We start from the raw sequence: 25,090 nt of genomic DNA, 5'->3' as shown, positions 1-25,090 counted from the left end.
AATATTCTTTTAAATGTTTTTCCGAACATTGTTGCAGAAGTTCTCACATTATTTTGCACTTTGTTTCTTTGCTTGCACTCTTCTGTCTAGTTCATCTCAAACCAGCCCAATGGACTTTAAATCTGCAGCCTGTGCTGGACGTTCCAACTTGGTTGTTTGTTCTCAGCGTGAAGGTATGTTTCGGGTCATTATCTTGCTGTAGGATGAACCCCTGACCAGCGAGGCGTACACCAGAGGGCATTGCATGGCTCTGCAAAATGCTTTGGTCATGCTTTTGGTTTAGGGTGCTACTCACTCATTCTCAGACTCTTGTGTACAGCAAAAGAGCCCCAGTCCATCACGCTTCCACCTCCACGTCTGACAGGTTCCTCCTCCGTCCCTTCACCTCCTCGAGCCCTGCGTGACCAACCGAAGATTTTCACATTTTGATTCATCGGTCAAGCCCTTCTTCCTGTCTTCAGCAGTCCACCGACGGGGCCCAGGTAAACCTCTCCTGATTCTTCTCTCACTTCTTTGCAATGTGTTGATATATTTGTATATGTGTTGTGTTTTTCTGGCTCTTTAGCTTAGTAGGTGTCTGTCAATATTTTTTGTAAAGGTGCTTACAAAATGCATTTTATATATATATATATTATAATATATATACATTTTATATATATATATATATATATATATATATATATATATATATATATATATATATATATATATATATATTATAAACAGTATTAATTAATAAATATTAAACTGTAATATTGAAGTATTAGAAAAAAATCATGGTTTGTAAAAATATATAATACATATATATATATTCAAAAATATATAATAGATAAATATATATAAAATATGAATAAAATATTTTACAGAAAATATAGTGCATAATATAGTGTGTGAATGTATATATATATATATATATAATATTTCATGGAACAAAAAACTTGAAAATATAATTTTTTACAGAAAATATTTCAATAATTATTTTTTTTCTGTAGCATTTTTCAATAGGGTTTAATTTGTTAACATTATTTGACTAAATTAGTTAACATGGCCTAAGAAAATCAAAAGTTGTATTAGTTAACAGTTAATGCACTCTGAACTTACATGAACAAACAACGAACAGTTGTAAGATTTATAAATACTGTAACAAATGTATTGCTCAATGTTAGTTAATGTATTATGTTAACAAATGAAACCTTATTGTAAAGTGTTACCATTTTTTCTTTATATTTTTGGAAGGAGTTCATTTGCAAGGCGTTTATCATATATGTGTAGGCCGTTGCACTACAAAAGTATTTACTTGCATAAGTAACGTTCCACAAAGCTCCATATGAGGTATACCTTCACATCATAACACGGGGGAATTGGAGCAGAAGGCCACCTAATTGCACTTGATTGTGCATGATCTGTCTGAACGAAGACAGCATAATTACATCTTCAGGTCTTTCAAACAGATGGCCCCATGAAAATGAAGCTGCGTCTCCACAATAGAAACTTCACACCGTCTAACCTCATTCGGCAGCCGCTCGGAAAAGGTAGACCGTGATCTCCGTGTTTCTCTCATTCATTTAAAGAATCTGCACCTTTTTATCTTCTCCCACTCTCACAGTGAGGCTAAGTGTGGAGAACAATGTCACCTTTCTTGTCTTCGAAGATTTGCGTCATTCTAACCTCTGCGGCCCCAGCCAATCATGCATGTCTGATATTAGAATGCTTCCGCTTTAATTATCTAGTCTAGATTCTCCATCCTTCATTATATTAGGAGGGCATTATATTCTTTGCCCTTGACTTATGGAAGGCATTCTGTCCATATTTCTAGGTTGAGAAGACCAGTGTTGGGGAGTTACTAACTAAAGTAACAATGCAATTAATACAATTTGCCAGTAGCATGGCATTTACGTTTAGTCATTTAGCGTTTAGTCACAGTGGTTCAGTGCAGCTTTGCCAGTAATAAGCTTTACAGCCAGCTTTAAACAGTGGAGCATTGGCGCTTGCAATGCCAAGGTCATGGGTTCGATTCCCAGGGAAAGCAAGAACTGATAAGAGTTTAAAATGTGTACCTTGGAATGCAATGTAAGTCGCTTTGGATAAAAGCGTCTGCCAAATGCATAAATCAAATGTAATAATCTGTAAAATAGGGCCCATGGAGTTTAGTGTTTGGCCTACTTTTATCACTTGCACTGTAACAAAAGTATATGATCAATAAGTTATGTTTTTACATTGCTTTAACTCGTCAAAATAAGTTAAGCAATGTTCAACTTTTTTATGTCATACAAGATTCAACTCAAGGTTTTTTTCAATGTCATTTAAGTTGAAATGACTTAAACATCCAAGTTAATTGTACTTAAAAAATGTACAGTACATTTTTCTGTGTTACTAAGTCATGCAATTATATTTTGATGCTAATTTAAATCCTCTTTGCTTTTTTGTGCCAGATAAATTAAAGAAAATACATTATATCATTATAATTAAGAAATTATATAGGGAGGCCTATATATTTAAATTTCACCATGAAATCAAAAATGACAATTCTTGTTTTAAATGGAATATTGCAGTATTTCTTATAAGTGATTTATCTGGGCATATCATTTTTATTTTATTTCATGGGCTTCATAATCTTGAATCTAAATCACTTCCGCTCCCTCTTGCAGCTTCTCTTCTCTGATGATGACGAGGGCGGGGCAACCTGTCACTCACATGAGATCCACCAATAGCAAACCACAACCATCCAATCAATTCCCCTCATACAAAATCAAGCCCAGCCCTACAGTTATTCTCGTTCCAGAAGTCGTTTCACTTGGATATATGTCACAATAGGGGAAAAAAAGACTACCGCAACTTCTGTTTTATACCGACTCTAACAGATAATTGCTTTTCTCTTGCAGTTTGTAGTGTAGAATATCTTGACTGTAGTTGAACTGCTTTGATTTATACGGTAAGTAGTTTGGCAGACAAGACGTATCACGTCCACAGCAACATGCAAACGCTAGTAAAGCTGTGTCTCAAAAAAATGCTGGCCAGTGTTTTTGTCACCTACGCTCTTGTATTTTGTGAATCTTCTGGATGTGTGTGTGTGTGTGTGTGTGTGTGTGTGAGGCCTGAAATGAGATTTATATTGCTGTGAGAGTGAACTAGGTACGACAAACAATATCAGCACGCTACAACTTTATTGCAGCTCACCAACGCTTTATTGCGTCTTGGAAATGCGGCCCCTAGTGTATACATGACAGCCAGAGTTAGGGTTGTTTACAACTTTTGTTTCGGGGACAGAAATAAAAAAAGCGCAAATAAATAAATAAATGAATGAATACATAATGTATAATTTTGTCACCCGTAGCCCCGGGACAAAACTGGGAGGATTTCGATGGAATTGGAGTGTCAGGCGAATCCACTCTACTGGAATGACACACCCCGCAGCTACTGTCCCACAATGCAACCTGTTCGCCTCATAGGGGTGGTATTACCTATTCATCAGAGCAGCCGGGCTACTCGCTATGCAAATCGAATGCTAAAACATCCAGTCGGTCTCAGCGGCTCCCGGAACTTTTTTATTTGCGCCGGCTCGACCTCCGATGCTCTCTTTGACTTCCAAATCGTCGCGCCGTATTCCCCTCTGCTTAATGGCGCATACATTTCCGTAGTCTGATGAATCAGCTCGGATGCTTTGTTGAAGCGTTTGAGCGCTGACATTAATAACAATAAGATTGTGCTAAACTTCTCATTTAGAAACGCCCCTGTCCTACTTTGCCCTTAATCTTGTCCTCTGGAATAGCGATCCCAGGGCTCCTGCCAGTGTTTACTTTGGCGAATCCGGGGTTTGTAAAGAGCGAGACTCAAGTATGCATTAATGTGAAGGCTTCAAACACTTGGCAGAAATCTGAATCATTTTGATATCACCCTGGGAGAAAATTTGACGCTGTCACACCAGTCCAATTTAAGCGGGGGATTTGCAGCATGAAATGCCTTCCATTGCGGAGATTGCTACTTGACGGAGAGAGCCATTCTCGCTGCCATTTACTCAGGCAGTCTTTTTAAGGATGAGTTGATTTTTCCCACAGAGATCAATGCTGACGCAGAGAGAGAGGTGAAACTTAGCTGATGTTCGCCTAACCGCGCCGATTTCACACGGCTATGCTAATATTGTGATTTTTTTTTTTTCATTGTTGTGTTCCTGTACCGAGCCGGCTCGTGTGGGAAACAAGTTATGAGAGGTCATTCTATATGGGGAGATGCATTATTTATGCTGTAGGTTAAAACACTCCGCTCTGTTGGCCGTCGATAGATATTCTGTTTGTAGTTCACATGGTTCAAAGAGCTGGAACGACCCAAAGCAACTTTATTCAAGAGTTTTCGGTCCTGTCTTGCGGTATTCTCGAAGCACCTTGTCTATACGAGCCTGGAAAACTTTTCCAAGACACATGCTTTGACAGATACTACAACACACATCTATTATTAAGAGCAGCTCAGAGTTATGAGACGTGACATAGATATCCAATATATGCAATTGTAATGGAGTGTCAATACAGATCTAGGTATTATGTATTATACATATTTTTGTGTATTTCATTTGTAAATTCTCTCTGGGGTTGCATGATGTATAAGTGTACCATATAGGATATTACTATATTCAGTAAAATGCATATTGGACATACTCAACCTTGAAAATATATATATTTTTTGTAAAGAAATTCATACTTTTATTCAGGAAGGATGCATTAAATTGATCACAAGTGACAGTAAAGACAATGTTACAAAATATTTATATTTCAAATAAATGCTGTTCTTTTGAACTTTCATCAAAGAATCCTGAAAATATTTCGGTTTCCACAAACAAAACGATATTAAGCAGCACAACTGTTTTCAACATTGAAGTTTCTTGAGCAGCAAATCAGCATATTAGAATGATTTATGAAGGATCATGTGACACTGAAGACTGGAGTATTAATGCTGAAAATTCAGTTTTGCCATAAATTACATTTTCAAATATTTTCAAATAGAAAACAGTTATTTTAAACTGTAATAATATTTCACAATATTATACTTTTGAACAGTATAGTGTATATCAGATGATTTTGGATAATTGTGTTCCATATTTTCAATATATTTTTTTACATTTAGATTACATTTAGATTGCCATCACGTAGCATGATCATTACACTATTCATTTAATTACACTGTTAAATGTGTTTGCTTTATTGTTAATTGTAAAGTTTCTACTATATAGCAAATTAATGGGTTAAAATTAAACCATTAATTTGATTTCTAGTGTGTTTTATTTGAAATATATTTTGAGATTTATATAGTATACAATTTTAATATTGGTGCATCCCTAACACTCACTTACTTTGTTGTTGCTCTTTGTTTCAGATTAACCCGTGATTAGAAGTGTTAATATTTTGCATGACATCTAAACATATGTCTTTGTAACTTGTTTAGCGCTCATGAGGACGATTAAAGGGATAGTTCACCCCCAAAAAAAGAAAATTCTGTCATCTGTTCCAAACCTGTATGAATTTCTTTCTTCTGCTGAACACAAAACAGAAAATATTTAGAAGAATATGGATAATCAAACAGTTGTGTTGACCAATTGACTTCCATAGAAAGAAAAAAACAAAAAAACTTTGGAAGTCGATTGGGCATCGAAATTTGGTTACTGACATTCTTTAAAAAATCTTCTTTTGTGTTCAGCAGATGAAAGAGATTCATACAGGTTTGGAATGACTTGAGGGTGAGTATATGATGACAGAATTTTCATTTTTGGGTGAACTATCCCTTTAAAGGATTAGTTCACTTTAAAAAAAAAAAGTCCTGATAATTTACTCACCCCGATGTCATCCAAGATATCCGTGCCTTTATTTCTTCAGTCGAAAAGAAATTAAGGTTTTTGAGGAAAACATTCCAGGATTTATGGTCTTCAATGGCAACCAAATATTCCAATGTTCAAAGAAGGTTCAAATGTCCGTCTCAATGCAGCTTCAAAGTCTCTACACGATCCCAGTCGAGAAATAAGAGTCTTATATAGCGAAACGATCGGTCATTTTCACCCCCCAAAAAATCAATTATATACTTTTTAACCAAATACCCGTCGTGTACCATCTCTGAGATGCGCCACGCATTGCGTCATCACGTTGGAAAGGTCACGGGTCACGTCATCTGTCTAAGTTATTTGTCTGTGTACTCCGGTTCAAAAAGGTAGGTAAGGGCAAAAAACTCCATCTAATCTTTAAAACTCGTTTTAATTTGTTGTTTTTTTCGTCACCTTTCCAACATGATGACATAATATGTGGCGCATCTCAAAGATGGTACACGATGGGCATTTATGGTTAAAAAGTATATATATATATATTTTTTTTTAGAAAATGACCGATAGTTTCGCTAGATAAGACTCTTATTTCTCGACTGGGATCGTGTAGAGACTTTGAAGCTGCATTGAGACGGACATTTGAAACTTCTTTGAACATTGGGATATTAGGTTGCCATTAAAGTCCATTCTGTGTAGAAAAATCTTGGAATGTTTTCCTCAAAAACCTAAATTTCCTTTCTTTTCTGAAGAAAGAAAGACACGGATATCTTGGATGACATCGGGGTGAGTAAATTATCAGCATTTTTTTTTTTTTGGAAAGTTAACTAATCCTTTAAGAACTCAAACAAACTTTGTCGTCCCCTGTCTGTTATGAAAGTGATCCAGCAAGGTGGAGATAATAGGAAGGGATTTACTGAATAATAAAGTTGGGTGTCTGATTGCGTTTCGGCGTGTTGTCGTCGGGACGTGAGACAGTTCTCGTGTAGCTGCTCTGGCTCCTGTCGTGGGCCGCTGCTAAAATGGATTAACATGTCAGCTGGACAGCACAGAGTCTGTGTGCTTTTAAATCCCCCGTCCGCCTCTCAGAGCAGCACTGAGATACAAGTCTAGCCTCATAAAAATAGGATTCACTCCAATCTCATTTCTAAGCTTTTCTTCTACGGTTCACTGCCTGTGTGCCATTGCTCACACACTGATATTAACAGGTGGAGTAACGAGTTTAACACCTAAAGAAATGACTATTTGTACATTTTCTAAGTGGTTCCAGTTTCCAATTTCCAGGCCAATGCAATGCAATTTCTAATGTGTTGTGAATGGTTGTGTATTTCACTGGTAAGTCACTGGTAACTGAACATTTTTGCTTTCGCATGGTGTTCTATCCACACCACTAGGTGTCATTGGCCAGACAAACCTAAATCTGCCTCGACGAATCTTTCGCGGTTTGCCGGAGCATTTGGTGCTCCATCTGTCTATGGATCTGCACTTTTCCTCTTTTTCAGCTTCTTCCAAGGGTATCTGTCAGAGATATGCAGCGTTTCAACAGGAAATCCATAAGAAAAATCTCCCCGTCTTGCACTCTTTCTCCTTTGTGTCAGTGAGGAATTCTGGGTATTTCTTCAGTCAGGGTGACTCACGGATAGTATTAAGGGCTCTTCTCAAAATAAGTCAACTCTCAACCTCAAAAATGTCATTTATAAATATCACCTCATTATGTGCAGCATCGGGAGCCCCTTGAGAGTCTTCTTGTAGTTTCTGCAGCGGAGGTACCGGTATGTAAAATCTAAAATCAGTATTAGTATTGCTAGTACTTATATTGGGGTTAGTGATTTGAACAACCCCCGGTTTCACAGACAATGTTTAAGTCTAGTCCCAGATTAAAATGCATGTTTGAGCTGTTTTAACTGAAAGCAACTTGCACTGATATATCTTAATATGTCACCAGTGATGGGTTTTTCTAAGGCATGTTTATAAAAGCTACTTAAAGGATTTGTTCACTTTAAAAAAAACTTTTGCTGATAATTTACTCACCCCCATGTCATCCAAGATGTCCATGTCTTTCTTTCTTCAGTCGAAAAGAAATTAAGGTTTTTGATGAAAACATTTCTCCATATAATGGACTTCAATGGGCCCCAAACGGTTCAAAGTCCAAATGACAGTTTCAGCGCCGCTTCAACGGGCTTTAAACGACACCAGACGATGAATAAGGGTCTTATCTAGCGAAACGATCGCTCATTTCAAAAATAAATAAAAAAGTTTAAGTTTTATAAGCACAAACGCTCGCCTTGCTCTGTTCTGTGATGCGCGTTCGTGACGTCACGTAATACGCAATTACGTTGAAAAGGTCACGCTTCTATGAAAAGTAAAACATTTCTGTCCTGACGAAAATTTTCTTTTAGGCTTTTTAATATTACAACACCCAGGATACACACACGCAATGGGCATTTTAAACGATAAACTGACACAAAGACATTTGAATATGTGTATATGGTCCTTCTTCCGCACATTTGTAAACACTGACTCGGTATGTCAAGCGCGACCTTTTCAACGTAATTGCGTATGAACAGAGCAAGGCGAGCATATAAAACTTAAACTTTTTTATTTATTTTTGCAATGAGCGATCGTTTTGCTAGATAAGACCCTTATTCATCGTCTGGTGTCGTTTAAAGCCCTTTGAAGCGGCGCTGACACTGTCATTTGGACTTTGAACCGTTTGGGGCCCATTGCATCCATTATATGGAGAAATGTTTTCATCAAAAACCTTAATTTCTTTTCGACTGAAGAAAGAAAGACATGGATATCTTGGATGACATGGGGGTGAGTAAATTATCAGCAAAAGTTTTTTTAAAAGTGAACTAATCCTTTAAATGTCCTAATTGAACTAAGGCCTAATCCTGGCTTAATCTAAACCTTGTCTGTGAAAGCAGACCTAAGTATTAAGCGTTGATCATCTGAACTTATCCCACAACTTTTTATGGTTTGCAATATCTGGCTCACTGAGGAGAGGTTAATCATTTATTTTCCTTTTTACATGACAGATGTGACTTACATTGAAGCAAGGACTCACACCATATCTAAAGAGGTTGGAGTGTATCATTCTGACTTAGACCAATGAGTAACCCCCTAGCAACCAGCCAGAGCACCCTAGCAACTGCATAGCAACCATTCAAAACATTGTGCGGATTTTGCACTCTTTTTTTCCCCCTGAAAATGTGAAAATCTAGTTTCTTTCGTGTGTTAAATGTTAAAGTATTTCTTGAGCCGCTATCATTTTTCATCCTGCTGGCTTTTTCTTCATTGTCTCTTCCTTTACTCGTACTATGATGTCTAGCAGCCGCAGGGACTTTGAAATCTGTGGTACAGCTGTGCTTTAATTAGAAACCTCATCATTTATTAGTCAAAGAGAAGCACTGTGGAGTTTTCTGACATTTGTTAAAGCCAGCCTAGATTTCTATCGATGTTTCTAGTTTTAATTACAATATGCTGCTCTTTCTAGTTTCGATTAGCCTACTTTACCTATCTCGAAATAAACCCTTGAAAGACGTGCTATAGCATTGCAGGTGTCTCTCATTGCAGGTCCTCATCTTGCATTATTATAAAATGCCTTGTGGTGTGCAGCAAATGCATTAAATACCCATTACCAATGTTTAATTTACAAGGCAAACAGTGGCATGTATTTAAGCCATCATGAGGTCAGAGGTGCGTGCTGGATAATGCTCAATGAGGTCGACATGAGCGGTCATGGCCTGATAACTAATTCACATTACAGCACATGAGCCCGATCCCGACCCAAACGGGTATCAATCTGCCCCTTAATTATTTTTAAATTAAGCCATGGTTTGTTAACCAACACCCAGACTTTAGAGACAGAGGCCAGAAACATTTACTCTGCAAATGCAGAAGCCAAACATGCTGTGCTATTGTACTTATGTTTGCATTACTTTACAGTTAAAACCTAATTAAGTTTTATAAGTTCATCCAACTTTATCCACATAAACACAATATAGGCTACAGTGGGCGATATAACAAATCTGCTTGATTGCTTATATCATTAATAAATGTAAACTATATCATCTGGGCAAAATCATATTATCATATCTGCTAAATAAGACTATAAGGCATGACGATATATTATAAACATTAACATCATGATTTTCTGTAAAGCTGCTTTGGAAAAATGTATTGTGAAAAGCACTGTACAAATAAATTTGACGACTTGAATTGTATATATATATATATATATATATATATATATATATATATATATATATATATTTTTTTTTTTTTATTCACGTGCAATTTATTTTTTTGATGATTGTATCATTTTACAAAACTGTTTTAATGCGACCTTCACATAATTATAATAATTCTATTTTTAAGTTATAAACTATTGAGGCATAAAAGTGCACATAGTTTAAGAAAAAACCCACTTTATGAATTGCAGTTTGGCACGTTTCGTATAATACATATATGAGTTCAACCTTGTGAAGAAAACAATTTCGTTTACATTCTTGCTCACAGTAAATTTTGGCCTGTAGACGTCATTCTTGACCTTTCAGTTTTTAGATATGATGGTGGTAATTTGCAGTAATATTACCCTTGATGGCTTAATATATTGTATGATACTCTGGAATGAATTAGAGAAGGTGCAAAGACTGAGCAAGTATGTGATATTATGGGATATATATTATCTATATGACTTGTAACCTGCAGACCAACCGCTGTTGTACGTTGTACAACCTGACCTCTGCATGGTTGACCTCTGCAGATTAGCAGCATTTGGAGAACATGAGATTTTTGGCCCTCTGGGAAATAGGATTCATGTAGACACAGCAGACCTGAAAGCCTGTTGTTGTTTGATGAATGAGTTACCCAGCAAAATAACCACTCCGGCAGCTAAAATTAATGAGAAATATGTTCCACTACTAGCACAGAGTTGAGCTGGAGACAGGCTTCTTTAGCAGCATTAAACACGCTCGGCACACAACTCCAATAATATATGTAATATGAATCTCTCAGTGCCTTGTCTAAATGTGATGTTGCATCATTGTGATGAGACTGCATTTAGTGACCAGAATAGATTAAATTAGTGCTTACAAACAAATGTTCAGCGGCGACACTTCTGGGTGCTTCAGGCTGTCTTAGATTAGGGCTTTATTATAATTGAGCTCTAAATGACTGAAAAATGACTTGGGGAACATGGGTTGAAGATAAGAGTCAAGGTTTTGTTGGTTAGCCCCTGCTGGTAGATGCAGTAACTACATCCTTGTGTGGGGAAAATCATTATAGGCCATTTTAAAGTAGTATAGTCTGATTTACTTCAATTTTTTTGGAAGCAACATATAGGCCTACCGTTCAAAAGTTTGGTGTCGGTGAGATTTACATTTTTTTTTTTAAAGGCTACATTTATTTATATATCAAAAATACAATAAAACAAATATTGTGAAATATTATTACCATTTCATACAACTTGAATATGTATTAAAATGTAATTTATTCCTGTGATCAAAGTTGAATTTTCAGCATCATTACTCCAGTCTTCAGTGTCACATGATCCTTCAGAAATCAGTACAATATGATGATTTGCTGCTCAAACAACATTTCCTCTTATCATAAATGTTGAAAAGTGTTTTTGTTGTTGATGATAATTATTTTCAAGATTCTTTAATGAATAGAAAGTTCAAAAGAACAGCATTTATTTTTAAATAGAACCGTTGCATAACATTATAAATGTCTTTACTGTCATTTTGATAAATTTAATGCATTATATCTGAATAAAAGTATTCATTTCTTTAAAAAAAATCTTACTGACAACAAATTTTCTGAACGGTAGTGTATAAATCTCAGATATTTAATCATATAGTAAATATTTTGTCTTTTTTTGAAGAATCCTAAAAGGCATGAAATAGTTGTGATTCTTTTAAATACCAAGAATTCAAGAGCGCATGAAAATGATCAAATTTACCTTTGCATTTCACAAAATTCGACTTGTAGGCCTACAAAAATCTTGTCAGTATAAACTTACACCATATTTCCTCTCTTTGAACCGTAGGTTAACTTTGAAATGAACAAATATTATCACTTTACATAATGCTTAACAGATCATTAGACTGCAGTGCTGCTCAGAGTCATTACTATAATTTGTCCTATTTATAGTTTGTTTGATGCCGAGTCTTTGTGGGGTTCTGTAGCAGACAAAAAAAAAAAAAAATCCACATAAGCACACTCTAGCTTTTTTTCTGAGAAATATTTCATTACAGTAAAAAGACCATTGAAAAAGTGTGTGGCACACCCCAGGCATGCGGAGAGCGAGATGACACACATCATAACAATTACGCCCAAGAGCAAAGAGAGGGGAAGCATCTTTTCTGTTAAAGCGTCAGCACAGAGCTCACTGCTGGAGGGAAGATCTGCTCGGTCAGTAACACAGAGGCTATAAGGAGACTCAAAAAGTAAATAATTGCAAGCTCAGGTAACCCCATTCATTCTGAAAGCAGGTGAAATAGGACGATTACCGTGAGACAACATTATGGTTTGTTATCCTTTATGAAAATGGTACAAGAACATGGCACAGTCATGGTCATAGTCCCCGTGTTAGTTTTTATAACAGTCGCCACATTTTTATAAAGCCATCAGGAATTAAATTCTTTGGGGAAAATTTAATAACAAGAATCCTTTATTTTTGCATATTCTGAAGAAAAACTGATGCTAGGGTATTGTGGGGGGTTGCCAAGGTGTTGCTATGCGGAGACTAAGGTATTTTGACTGGTCTTTAACACGTTGCTTTATCATTGGTGTGGTGTTTGGGTTGGTTGCTAGGACGTTAGGTTGCTTACTGGTCCAATTTGAAATATTGTTTTCTAGGGTATTCTGAGTGGTTGCTAGGGTGTTGCTAAGGTGTTTTGAGTGGCATTAAGAATGTTGCTATGTCAGGGTATGTGTTCTGGGTGGTTGCTAGCAGATAAGTTTGCTTACTGGTCCATGTTTTTTTCAATAGCACTCACACTTTGTGGGTTCTAGGGTATTCTGAGTGGTTGATAGGATGTTGCTAAGGTGTTTTGAGCGGCCTTAAACATATTGCTATATCATGGTATGTTGTTCTGGGTGGTTGCTAGAAGATAAGTTTGTTTACTGGTCCAATTTTAAATAGCACTCACAATTTGTGGGGTCTAGGGTATGCTGTGTGGTTGCTAGGGTGTTGCTAAGGTGTTTTGAGGGGCTTTAAGCATGTTAGTATATCATTGGTGTGTTGTTGTTGGTCATCGCTAGCAGATAAGTTTGCTTACTGGTCCATTTTTTTAAATAGCACTCACACTTTGTGGGTTCTAGGGTATTCTGAGTGGTTGATGTTGCTAAGGTGTTTTGAGTGGCCTTAAGCATATTCATGGTATGTTTCCTGGGTGGTTGCTAGGAGATACGTTTGCTTACCGGTCCAATTTTAAATAGCACTCACACTGTGGTGTCTAGGGTATTCTGTGTGGTTGCTGGGTGTTTTGAGGGGCCTTAAGCATGTTGATATATCATTGGTATGGTGTTCTGGGTGGTTGCTAGGAGATAAGTTTGCTTACTGGTTCAATTTTAAATAGTGCTCAAACAATGTTGTTTCTAGGGTATTCTGAGTGGTTGCTAGGGTGTTGCTAAGGTATTTTGAGTGGCCTTAATCATGTTGCTATATCATTGGTGTGGTGTTTGGGGGTGGTTGCTAGGTCGTTGGGTTGCTTACAGGTCCAATTTAAAATAGTACTTAAACTTTGTGGTTACTATGGTATTCTGAGTGGTTGGTAGGGTGTTGCTATGCAGTTGCTAAGTGGCCTTTAAGCGTGTTGCTATATCATTGGTAGATTTTTTCGGTGGTTGCAATGTAATAAGTGTGCTTACTGGTCAAATTTCAAATATTACTCAAACTTTGTGATTTCTATGCTATTATGAGTGATTTCTAGGGTCAAATGTCCTCATCTTGGTTACTAGATTTGGGCACCTCCTTTAAAATTGGTTTCTATGAGACTTTGTTGTGTTTTATCATCTTCCATGCAAAAATGAATATATTTGCAGTTGGGGTTTGTGCAAATAACTAACTGTAAACAGCAGTAAGTAATAGTAAACAGCACTAAAAACATCAACAGCTTTAACTCAGAGCTCTGTAGCACTCATCATCGCCCAGCAGGAGACTTCAGATAATTATCACATTGCTTACGCCGTGTCCACAGTTCATCCCGCTTTCTCCTGCATCTCCTCCATTTCTCTTACCATGACGTCAAAAAGCCTGTAGGGAACTTTAAAATATGCGGAGCAGCTAAGCCTTAATTAGAAAACCTCATCATTTAATCGTCAAAGAGAAGTTATTGTGCCTAGTTTAACTTCTGTGCAGAGATGCTCTGTCTTGTTTGTTTTGCTAAAGCAGATCTTTTGGAATAGCTGCGAGCATCGAAGGCTGGCTGGGTTCAACTGGACGGGCAAAATGACAGTGCGTACTGAGTCCAACCTCTGCGCTCCTAACTCGCCGCTAAATTAGGGACTTGATCTTCTCAGACAAGGAAATGAACGCGGCTCAGCTGGCGGTTCTCAAGAACTGCTTAGAGAAGGCAACCGGTCACAAATCGTCCGAGAAATGTATTCTGAATTTTAATGAGGTGGCATAGGCTATCTTGGCTCGGGGCTCATGCGAATCCCGTGTTCTCTATCTGTGCTTTGCAGTTGTGCGGTAGATGATGGTGCGCTGCGTTGGATTGTCAGACTCTTTAATGTTGAATCCTTATCCAGTTGACTGTGGGCCATCTCTGGGATTTGATTTCTTCGGGGCTTTGATGCAGCTTTTATTGCTAGTATAGAATACCTCCCTCTAGCTTACCAAGAGCCATAGAGCTTCGTAATGAAGATGTTAGCGTCTGAATTTTGCAGAAATTTGCATGGAAGCACGCCGAGATCAATGCAGCGTTGCCTGCAGCACATTGAAATTCAACTGCTGAGTTTGCCTGTGTTAAACTTCCTGGAAATATCTCTGAGGGATGGAGGTTTCCGCTTAAAACTAACAAACATCACACAACTGTCTAAACTCATGCATATACGCTGTTAGATATGTTTGGAATAACCTTCTTACACACTACTCTTACTAATTTATGCATTTAATGTTTAGGCTATACTGTGGACAGCATGAAAATGAGCTGTAAGACCCACATTAACATGTATGTATGTGTGTATATAAATATATATAATACATTTATAAATGCATTTTATTTCAAAACCCTCTAGGACATCATACAAACTTAAGAACGATCATAAAAATACAAGACGGACAATACACAATAAGGATTCAAATTAATCAGCAAGAACCAATGAAAAAGTTTATATACATGCCTTGCTGTTATAATTTTCTATCATCCATCCATCCATCCATCCATCCATCCATCCATCCATCCATCCATCCATCCATCCATCCATCCATCCATCCATCCATCCATCCATCCATCCATCCATCCATCCATCCATCCATCCATCCATCCATCCATCCATCCATCCATCCATCCAAATATTTATAAAAATGTAGATTAAAAACAGCCGAATATTTATAAAAATGTAGATTAAAAACAGCCGAAAAGCCGTAGAAAGTCTGCGTCAAATACTGAAAAAGTATCTTTTCGCATTTGGCCTCTAAATAAAGTATTTTTTGGGTAAGATATCTTCAACTGTTGCGTGTTCAAGCTCCTCTCCTTGTTGAAAATGAAAAATGTAGATGTAAATGTATGTGTGAAATAACTACTAACACTACAAGGTGCAACTTTTACTTGAAACTCCCATGTGTGAACTTTTGGGCATGTTGCATTTTTTCCATTAAATTACTTAAGGATGAACTTGTGTTTTCAGAGCTGTGAGCAGTTGTAGGATATGATACACTCTGCTCATAAACTCATTTTTGTGTAAATGGTTGACTCTTTAAAGGTCAGAATTGCTGCGTGTCATTGGGTTCTTCTGGAACTGTTGAAGAATGTACTGAATGCAAGCAAACAACCTTTGCAAACTTCATTAATATATTCTCCATCGGCCACTTTTCAGGGAAACATGATTGAAGGGGAACAAAATGACATTCTTTGTGACTAATTGTTATGACATGTCTCCCCAAAATGTCATAGTGTTTTTTTTTCTTTCTTTTTTTCCGCATTTTTAATGGTGATACTCATTACTTTAATCCTAGATTATGCAACGAATTCTACCATGGTGTATAATTACTTTTCATGTAATATATGTTTGTAAATATGCTTAATCATTATTAAAATAATGTCACAATGCAAACACTCATAAGTCTAAAAATAGACTTAATTTTCTTAGTGAAATATGACTTAGACATGTTCTTGACATGTTTTGTGAGTTTCATCCTCGTTCTAACCAATTAATTTCATTTTTTTGACTAGTGGGAGTCAAAATCAGTGAGCCACTTTGCTTAAAAATTCATCATTCTCCCTGAAGCATCCTCATGTCGTTCTCATTCAAGACTCGGACAGATTGGACAGACATTTCAATTGCTGTTGAAACTATAACTCACTCAGCGGGGAGTGTGTTCTTCTGTGGAGGAACGCGGGTCTTGGAGAAAAGGTCGACAAAAGGCCGTGTGTGTAAGAGAAACGACGCCTGCGGACTCTAAACGTCGCTTTGTGTGTGCTTCATTGTTCTATTGAGCAGCATTGTAATAAATCAATGTCGAATGTGGCCTCCTGAGCGCTCCGTATTATGGAAGATGTCTGACACAGCGTGTGTGTGTGTGTGTGTGTGTGTGTGTGTGTGTGTGTGTGTGTGTGTGTGTGTGTGTGTGTGACTTACTGTACAGGGGAAAAAAAACTTCTACTGGCTGGAGATTCAGGATGCTTCTGCGCTGGAATCTGCCAGGGTTTTGGACTACACAATATAGGTAACACCAGCCTTTTGACAATATTCTGTATGTCTCAATATTTATACTCGGAATTCATGTTTTCTCATGTTCTGGTAGAGAAAATATATTCAAAAATATGGGGTTAGTTCTATTCAGTTTTTCTATTCTATTTCTTGAAAATATTCTACTTTTAGCTCAACTGTTTTCAATTTTGATGATAATCAGAAATGTTTCTTGAGCAGCAAATCATCATATTAGAATGATTTCTATATAGGATCATGAGACACTGAAGACTGGAGTAATGATGCTGAAAATTCAGCTTTGGTCACATGTATAAATTACACTTTAACATTTATTCAAATAGAAAAGTTATTTTTAATTTAAACAATATTTTACAATATAATTTTTTACTGTATTTTTGATAAAATAAATGTACCTCGTTGAGCATCAGAGCATAAGCACATCTTACCGACCCCAAACTTTTGAATGATAGTGTATTTATAAAATTGCTATATCAGTACAGATGCAAAAAAACATTGTATTGTTTACAATATTGTAAACAAACAATAATTAGGCACGTTTACATTTTGATGGAGAAGAAAAATGTATTGTCCCAATGTAATCATTTTAATTTATATGCACCCATATAACAATTCATAACTTTAAAAACAATATTTAAATGCATAGAAATGTCTGCACAATATACAAAAATGCTGTAGACATGGTGACAGATAAATAGTTGAATCCAGAGTTCTGAATCAAATCAGTTTGAACTGATTTGACCAACGTGAAAGATCCAGTGAAGTGCCTTGAAACATGCAGAATTATTTAATGTGTTGACATAATTTCCACTGAAACAGGGCGGGGCATATCAAGCAGCTCCTCCCCTTTCTTAAAACGGCCAATATCGAAAGCCAGAGCAGTTGAGCTCAGTAAAGCTGCAGTTTCCTTCTAATCTCGAACCGTTTCTCCTCCTGATCTCCTCCATATCGCTGTAAAATACAGCATTCTGTGCAGAATTCAAATGAGTGATACGTTTTCTGGTCTGCGTCGACTCGATCATATGATCCGCTCTGTGTATCGTGTCTCTGGACCGGAGCTGTGGCGGTTCACGTGACACCGACGTGACACCAGACTTCAATCGCCCCAATGTACAGCATATTTACACTGTCTGAATCGTTCCCTATCCCCTATATAGTGCACTATGTGCCATTCACCATGTAGAAAATAGTGAATGTGTGAACAAGTGACTGATTTCTGCCGCAGCTTCAGCGTCTATTTATAATATAGGGGGCGGGGCTTCAGATTCTAGAGAGCATTTGATTGGACAGAAAATCTAATGAGAAGCTGAAGAGCAGAATGATGTCATCAAAATCATTAATCCATATTGGTAGAAGTGAGAGACTAAGTTTTGAACGCTTATATCTTCTAAATGCAATTTTTTTGGAGCTGACTAGATAACATAAGGCTAACATATTCATACTAAAAGCTTCATTTTTCATTTCATGGGGACTTCAACATCATTTTTGTTAAAGAAGGATTGCAAAACCAGTCAGATTGCAAACGGTATTCATGATGTTGCATCCTATCAAAGATATCAGAATCAGCACAAATATATTGCGAAGCTGTGTTCTCTGTCAGTTTGGCCCACAAACACAATCATTCTGGCATAATGTCTTTAGCTAAAGCTACAGGGGACTGTGAAAGCAGGTGAGCACTTTGTGGATCTGCTGTATTCACAACAATATGTTCTTTAGAAGAGAATAGGACACACGACAACATTCTGTACAACAGTTCTGTTCTTCTCTGTGCCAAGAGGATTTTCCTCTCATTAGCACATCAATCCAGATAATCTGCGGCTCATACTGGGGTGCTAGCGCTGTCAGACTCCACAATGCGAGGGAATCGCTGCTTTCCTAACATAGTTTCCTATTTTGAAACAAATGGCAACAAGCTGAAGGAGAAAGACGGTGCCATTTTAAGCCACAACAACAGGCTTCAAACATGATCCATCCGTCAGCGCCACGCGTTTGTTCACGTCTCTCTCCTGAACGCCTCTCAAACTTCTGTCAGCGTGCCACAACTGTCAGTTACCTGTGGGGAAACGTCGAGACAAAGACGACGGGGACGAGTCAACTGGAATACACCGGTCAATCAATCACGCTTGGGAGTTTGGGAACGGCAGAGTTGATCTGGAGCGACTCGTTTAAAAAACCATTAGTGTACAGTGGTGGGTTGCCTGTCAGATGGGAGTGTAATTGATGTGAATGAGCAGGTGATTAGTGCAATGCTCATATATCATCCCATCTGGCTCCCGTCGCAGCACCCCACCAGTCAGCACGCGGGACAGTGGGACATCGAGATTGTGGACTGGGTCATTAAGGTCTGCTGAGATAAGAGGACACACACATATATACACTCTAATAGCACTTTGATTCTTTCCACAGCTGGAAACTGCAGATCTTGCTCAGAACTGGCCGGACTTACCAGAGAGCTGACTGATGACGCATCTAAAGGAGTTTAAGTAAGTAAAGTAATATAATTTAGCAGACAGAAGTTATGTAAATATATCCTGATAATACTGTATATAGCCTACTGTACACTAGTGTTCAAAAAATGTTTTTGAAAGTTTTTTGTTTGCTCATATTTGATCCGAAATACATTTAAACAGTAAAAAAATGTCAATTTAATATTATTACATGTTCCATTTTTCAGCGTCATTACTTCAATCTTCGGTGTCACATCTTCAGAAATCATTCTAATATGCTGATTTTCTGCTCAAGACACATTTCTGATTATTATCAATGTTAAAAACAGTTGTGCTGCTTAATATTCTTTGTGTTAATAACCGTGATATTTTTATTAGGATTCTTTGATGAATAGAAAGTTCAAAAGAACAGCTTTTTTTCCTGTAACATCATAAATGTCCTCGGTGGATGCAAGTTTCAATTTCTTAAAAAAACACTTACTGACCCTAAACCTTTGAATGGTTATGTATGTATATATTTTTTTTATATATTTAAAAAAATCTTACTATATTAGTTACATTTCACATTCATGACTATGAATTTTACCAATAAGAAGCCTATTGATGAATTGATGAATTCGACCAATAAGTAATTCAAATATGTGAATTTCTGCTCTGTTTTTCAGAGTTTTGTGAAATTGTAATTTAAATGCATGGAAGGGGCTGAGATTGGCTCAGCATTGTGCATGAGGGATTCTGTGATCAGATCTTTTGGATCCGTCCCCCAAAAATATCACTCAGATTTCTTGTTTTGAGTCGTGTTCAGCTCCATTTGGTCAGCAAGTCCTTCTGAACAACATCCAGTGTTGACAAAATCTTGTTTTTGAGTCATTGTTTTGATTTCCTTTCTAACAAAATACTGGATTACCAATCGCCTACTTGCAATTAACATCATTTTAATCATTTATGGTCTTCAGTCACATTTTTACACATTTGTAAACTGCACTCTTTTATTGAAGTGCCTCTGTTCTTTTGTTCTTATTGTTGAATGAGGAAACCTCATATTCAGTTCCTTTAGCTCTTTTACTCGGACACAAATCACCAATTTGATCACAGATTGGTTCACCCAAAAATGAAAATTCTGTCATTAATTTCTCACCCTCATGTTCCAAACCTTTATGAATTTCGTCCATCTTCAGAAACACAAATGTAGATCTTTTTAATTCCTTTCCCGCCAGTTTTTTTTTAAGTTGCCAGCCACCGCCAGCATTTTTGATCATTTTCACAAAAGTTTCATGGCCTCCAGAATATTTTGTTGTATGAATATCTGAATATGCAATATATCAAAAGAAAGAACTGCTTTTAGACAACAACATTCTTTTTTTTTTTTTTTTGTGGGTAAGTTTTGAGCAAAAAGCTGAGAAAATCGTGTTTTTTGTCAAAAACTACGCCTGGATGGTATTCAGAACGATGATCTAATCACAGATGGAGTAGATCGAGTCCATCAACACCCCAAAGCTTCACAGTCCTGTAGCTCGTCCTGGCTCCACATTTCATTCTGTAACATTAGACAGTTTTGATATATGCAGTTTAATGTTGATGATCGCATTATTTGACATGTGTTTGTATATGATATATCGCATGCTTCTGCTTTTTCTTCGCCTATGTTTTGATCAGGAGATTCAATACTCTTTCTGAAGATGCGTAATAGCGCCCCCTACCATATAATAGTGGAAAGCCAGAAATTTCCGTCAATGGTGGGAAAGTTAATGAAATCTGAGAGATTTCTGTTCCTCCATTGACAGTCTATGCAACTACCACTTTCAAGCCCCAGAAGGATAAAAGCATCCTGAAAGTAATCCATGTGACTCCAGTGGTTAAACCTCCAACGTCTCCTCTCGCATCAATACAACACGCATACGTTGTGATGCTCCCGTGAACGTGTATTGTAGATTCACAGTTTGTAACTAAAGTGGTAAATTAGTTTCTTTGCGCAAACAAAGCACTCGCGTCTCTTCATAAAATTGAGGTTAACCACTGGAGTCACATGGATTACTTTAATGATGTCTTTCTGGAGCTTGAAAGTGGTAGTTGCATAGGCTATCAATGGAGGGACAGAAAGCTCTCAGATTTCATTAAAAAGATCTTCATTTGTGTTCAAAAGATGAAAGAAAGTCTTACAGATTTGGAACGACATGAGGGTGAGTAATAAATTACAGAATAATTTTTTTTGGGTGAACTAACCCTTTAAGCCACCACATTTATTGAATCAATAGTTCAAGGGGTCACGGTTAGCGTTAATGTTCCTTTAGGCTATTTGCTTATGGTACATTTTGTCTTAAATGTTGAAAAAGCAGATGCTCGCTCACCAGTCTATTGTCAGTGATTTGTTTGGTTGGCTTCTCAAATGCCATCGTTGTTTAGCCTGTTAGTTAATTCAGCATTATTTTGCCTCATTAGAGGTTGAGCACTGATGTTTGGTGTAATAACACTCAAGCGTCTCTCTCCTCAGCACTAACATGAGAGTTTGCGAGTCGGATCATTTCTGCAGTGCCAGCACACTTCTCCTCATTCAACAACACGAGCCACACGAAACATTATCTAGCCCTCTCTTGATTAATTAATAGCAGCAAGTATGAATAATAATTAAAATGCAATGTCCAAAGGGTCATTACAAACCCACGGATGGGCTTTAATTATACTGTGCAGACAACGTGAATTGCAAATGGCCTCTAATATAGAAAAACGTATGTGTGGTGTATAAAGTTATGTTTACTAATTACACGCTGGATGCTTAGGATTCATGTCTGCTGAGACTGGGATGACTTTTAAAAAATATGTTTCTGGTTTTATTGCAAACAACTCAGTGCTTATTCTAAAGCAACGCTATCTCACGACCAATTCGTACGAGTGATTAAAAGGTGGCTAATTCGTACAAATCCGTACGATTTGTCTAAACCCATGTGATGGTTAGGTTTAGAGGCAGGGTCAGCGGTAGGTCATTCGTACATATTCATACAAATTGGGCAACTCGTAAAATATGTACGGTTTAGCAAAAATCGTTCTAATTCGTACAAGTGATTAAAAGGTTGCTAATTCGTACAAGATGGTTAGGTTTAGGGGCGGGGTCTGGGGTAGGTCATTCGTACAAATTCATACGAATAAGGCAACTCGTAAAATATGTACGATTTAGCAAAAATATTACTAATTCGTACGAGTGAGGTCGTATGGATTCGTACAAATTAGCCACCACGTAAAATTTGTACGAATTGCCGTGAGATCGGGTTGGAAAAACATTTGTCTTCATAACTATTTACGAGATTTATAAATGTGCATAAAAGGAAAGTTGTTGCCGAGGCGATTAGATTAGTTAATAAAAAGTAGTCGCGATAACTAATCTAATCACCTCGGCAACAACTTTTATTTTTGCGTCACTCCAACCGGCTGTCCAACTCCCAACACTCATATCAATTACTGATGTGCAAGTTCAAGAAGTAAAATTGCTTGTATGCAGTTTCATGTTGATTTTAAGGTGTAGGAGGAATGGTACGGTTTAGATTTGTATTGATGGAGAAGAAAATTGTTTGAAATTGCCTGAAATGTCCAATTTGTTCTGACCATTTTGTTATACGTCATATGACTTTCAAACTAATATAGGAACTTTCCGGGATGGTAAATGCATAATACAAAAACAATAAATACAAATGGGTATTTTCATGTAGGATGGTCTGACTTTAATATTTCTCAAGGTCAGAAACACAATCCAGACTCTGTGTACTATATTATTTTTCCTCTCTAATTTATGAGCTAATTTCTACAGGGGCTGAATAATGAAATATTTCTGCATGTATTACCCTCTTCTGCTGAGGCTTCAAGTCAAAATGAAAATGTTCTGTAATTTCTTATTCAGCAGACTTGAGGGTATATATTTAGAGGGATTCAGTCTTGGCTAGCCGCTCTCATTAAACAGAAGTGAGACACACACACACACACACACGGACGCACGCGCACGCACACACACACACACGGACACACACACCAATTACGGTGAAATACAAGATAGTACATTGAGAACTGCCTTACATTTCATGTGTTGTGCTTACATGTGGTTCATACATTCATCCATTTATCATTAACACATTTCTATATATTCTTTTCTCTTACTAATGCTGTTTGCTAGATTTAAACATTACTATTGTTGTGCATACTTAGGTTAGTTCAAATGACTAACACAAAGTAATAAACTTTAGCATGTACTGTAACTGATGTGAATGATACCTGCTGTTATTTTACCGTGAAACTCAATATCAATATAATATAAGTGAAAACAAAATATCAATATTGTGATGAAGACTCAGAGGCGTTCGGATCCATGAGCAATATCTTTAATGATGAACACAAAACAGACAGAAACAAAGGCAGCACAGGGCTGTTGAATATACAGGGGCAGTCCAAACTCAGAGTGGTTACCAGGCAAGGGTCGTGGGCAGGCAGCGAACGTTCACAGAGTCGAAGGGGATACAGGCTTGAATCGAGGAACCAGGAATACACGGGGATATGGAGAATAGCTCAGAGTAGCACGTCGTGGCGGTATCAAGACCTCGCAGGGAACAAAGGGAAGCGAGGGCCAGATAAAGGGGAACTAAGTGGGAACAGGAGGCAGTGATAATGGGAATGAGACAGGGATAGAAGGAGGTGATGAGTGATGGGGGTGATGGGAAGTGAAGTCCTAGAACTCAGGAGAGAGTGATCTGGTGAAGCCAGGAGGAGGCGTCGTGGAGTGCATCGTGACAAATATATACCGGTATATATATTTTTTAAACTACAATAGTATATCAATGATATTACAAAACCACCTTTTAAATGAATATACTACTATACTTAAGTATTATTTCACGATTTAAACTGAACACTTTTACTCGATTACTAAAAACTAATTTCTTTTAGTACTTCAAAGTGCAAATTGTCTGTCATGACTTAAGTCTCTCCTCGTATTAAAAAGCATTGTTTCTCTCACTGCGCTAACAAGGTTGCGATAAACTTTAAGCGTGAACACGATCAGTGATCAGTATATAAACAACGATCAAATCAGCTTTGGTTTCAGGATATTGCTTTCGGTTGAACATCTGGTGTGCCCTAAAGCTTTAGTCAGGACATCATGACTGAACCAGCTGCGTTGCATCCAAACTACTTTAATGAGAAAACCTCCATCTCTTGACATGATCAGTCAGTTAGAACTTTTTAAAAACACTTTACACGTTTTGTATTTTAACTCAAGTACGTTTTTGGCTAGATACTTTTAATTAAGTAAAATGTTGACAGAGCCTTGGCAACCATAATAGCAGCCAGTTTTGCACTGGCAAAAACAATCACATTTTTCTCAGAAAATGTAAAATTCATTAAAAATTTCCTTCTATTGTTTCCTCTCTCTCTCTCTCTCTCTCTCTCTCTCTCTCTCTCTCTCTCTCTCTCTCTCTCTCTCTCTCTCTCTCTCTCTCTCTCTCTCACACACACACACACACACACACACACACACACACACACACACACACACACACACACACACACACACACACACACACACACACACACGTAAAAGCATCCAAGCATGAGCAGCTCACAGAGCCTAACTCTCTATTTTCCCTTCATTGTATGACTTTGAGAAGTAAATAGCATCACTTGCTGCGGGTCCCTGAACGCATCTCTGTTTATTTCCAGCCCCGTACCCTGTTATTAGTCTCCCAATTTGGCATCGGCAATCCACGGAGCTAAAAGGCCTTGTGCGATGGACTTTATTCCCTGAGTCATTAAACAACACTATGTCTCGGCAGAATTTGGATTGATTGTAAAATTGCGCCAGAAGCCTGTCTTGAGCTCGGCTTTCACTCGACGGGAGATATTTCCAGAGCGCAGGCCTTTTTGTGCCTGACATCGGCTGATCTGACATAATGGATTCCGTGTTTCG

At 37.4% G+C, this 25,090-nt stretch overlaps 1 protein-coding gene across 1 annotated transcript in view; it reads left to right on the top strand.

Moving 5' to 3' along the window:
* Positions 1 to 25,090, top strand: part of LOC307011307 (uncharacterized protein) — a 62,433-nt gene that overhangs the window by 12,377 nt on the left and 24,966 nt on the right. The window contains exons 4-6 of the mRNA XM_079636794.1: positions 91 to 173; positions 320 to 482; positions 19,106 to 19,182. Of these exons, the coding sequence (XP_079492920.1) occupies positions 91 to 173; positions 320 to 429 (193 nt within the window). The 3' untranslated portion in view covers positions 430 to 482; positions 19,106 to 19,182. The remainder of the gene's footprint in view (positions 1 to 90; positions 174 to 319; positions 483 to 19,105; positions 19,183 to 25,090) is intronic.

The sequence above is a fragment of the Phoxinus phoxinus genome, assembly GCF_949152265.1.
Source record: "Phoxinus phoxinus genome assembly, chromosome: 15".
Lineage (NCBI taxonomy): Eukaryota > Metazoa > Chordata > Actinopteri > Cypriniformes > Leuciscidae > Phoxinus > Phoxinus phoxinus.
This window is presented reverse-complemented; position numbering and strand designations above follow the sequence as displayed.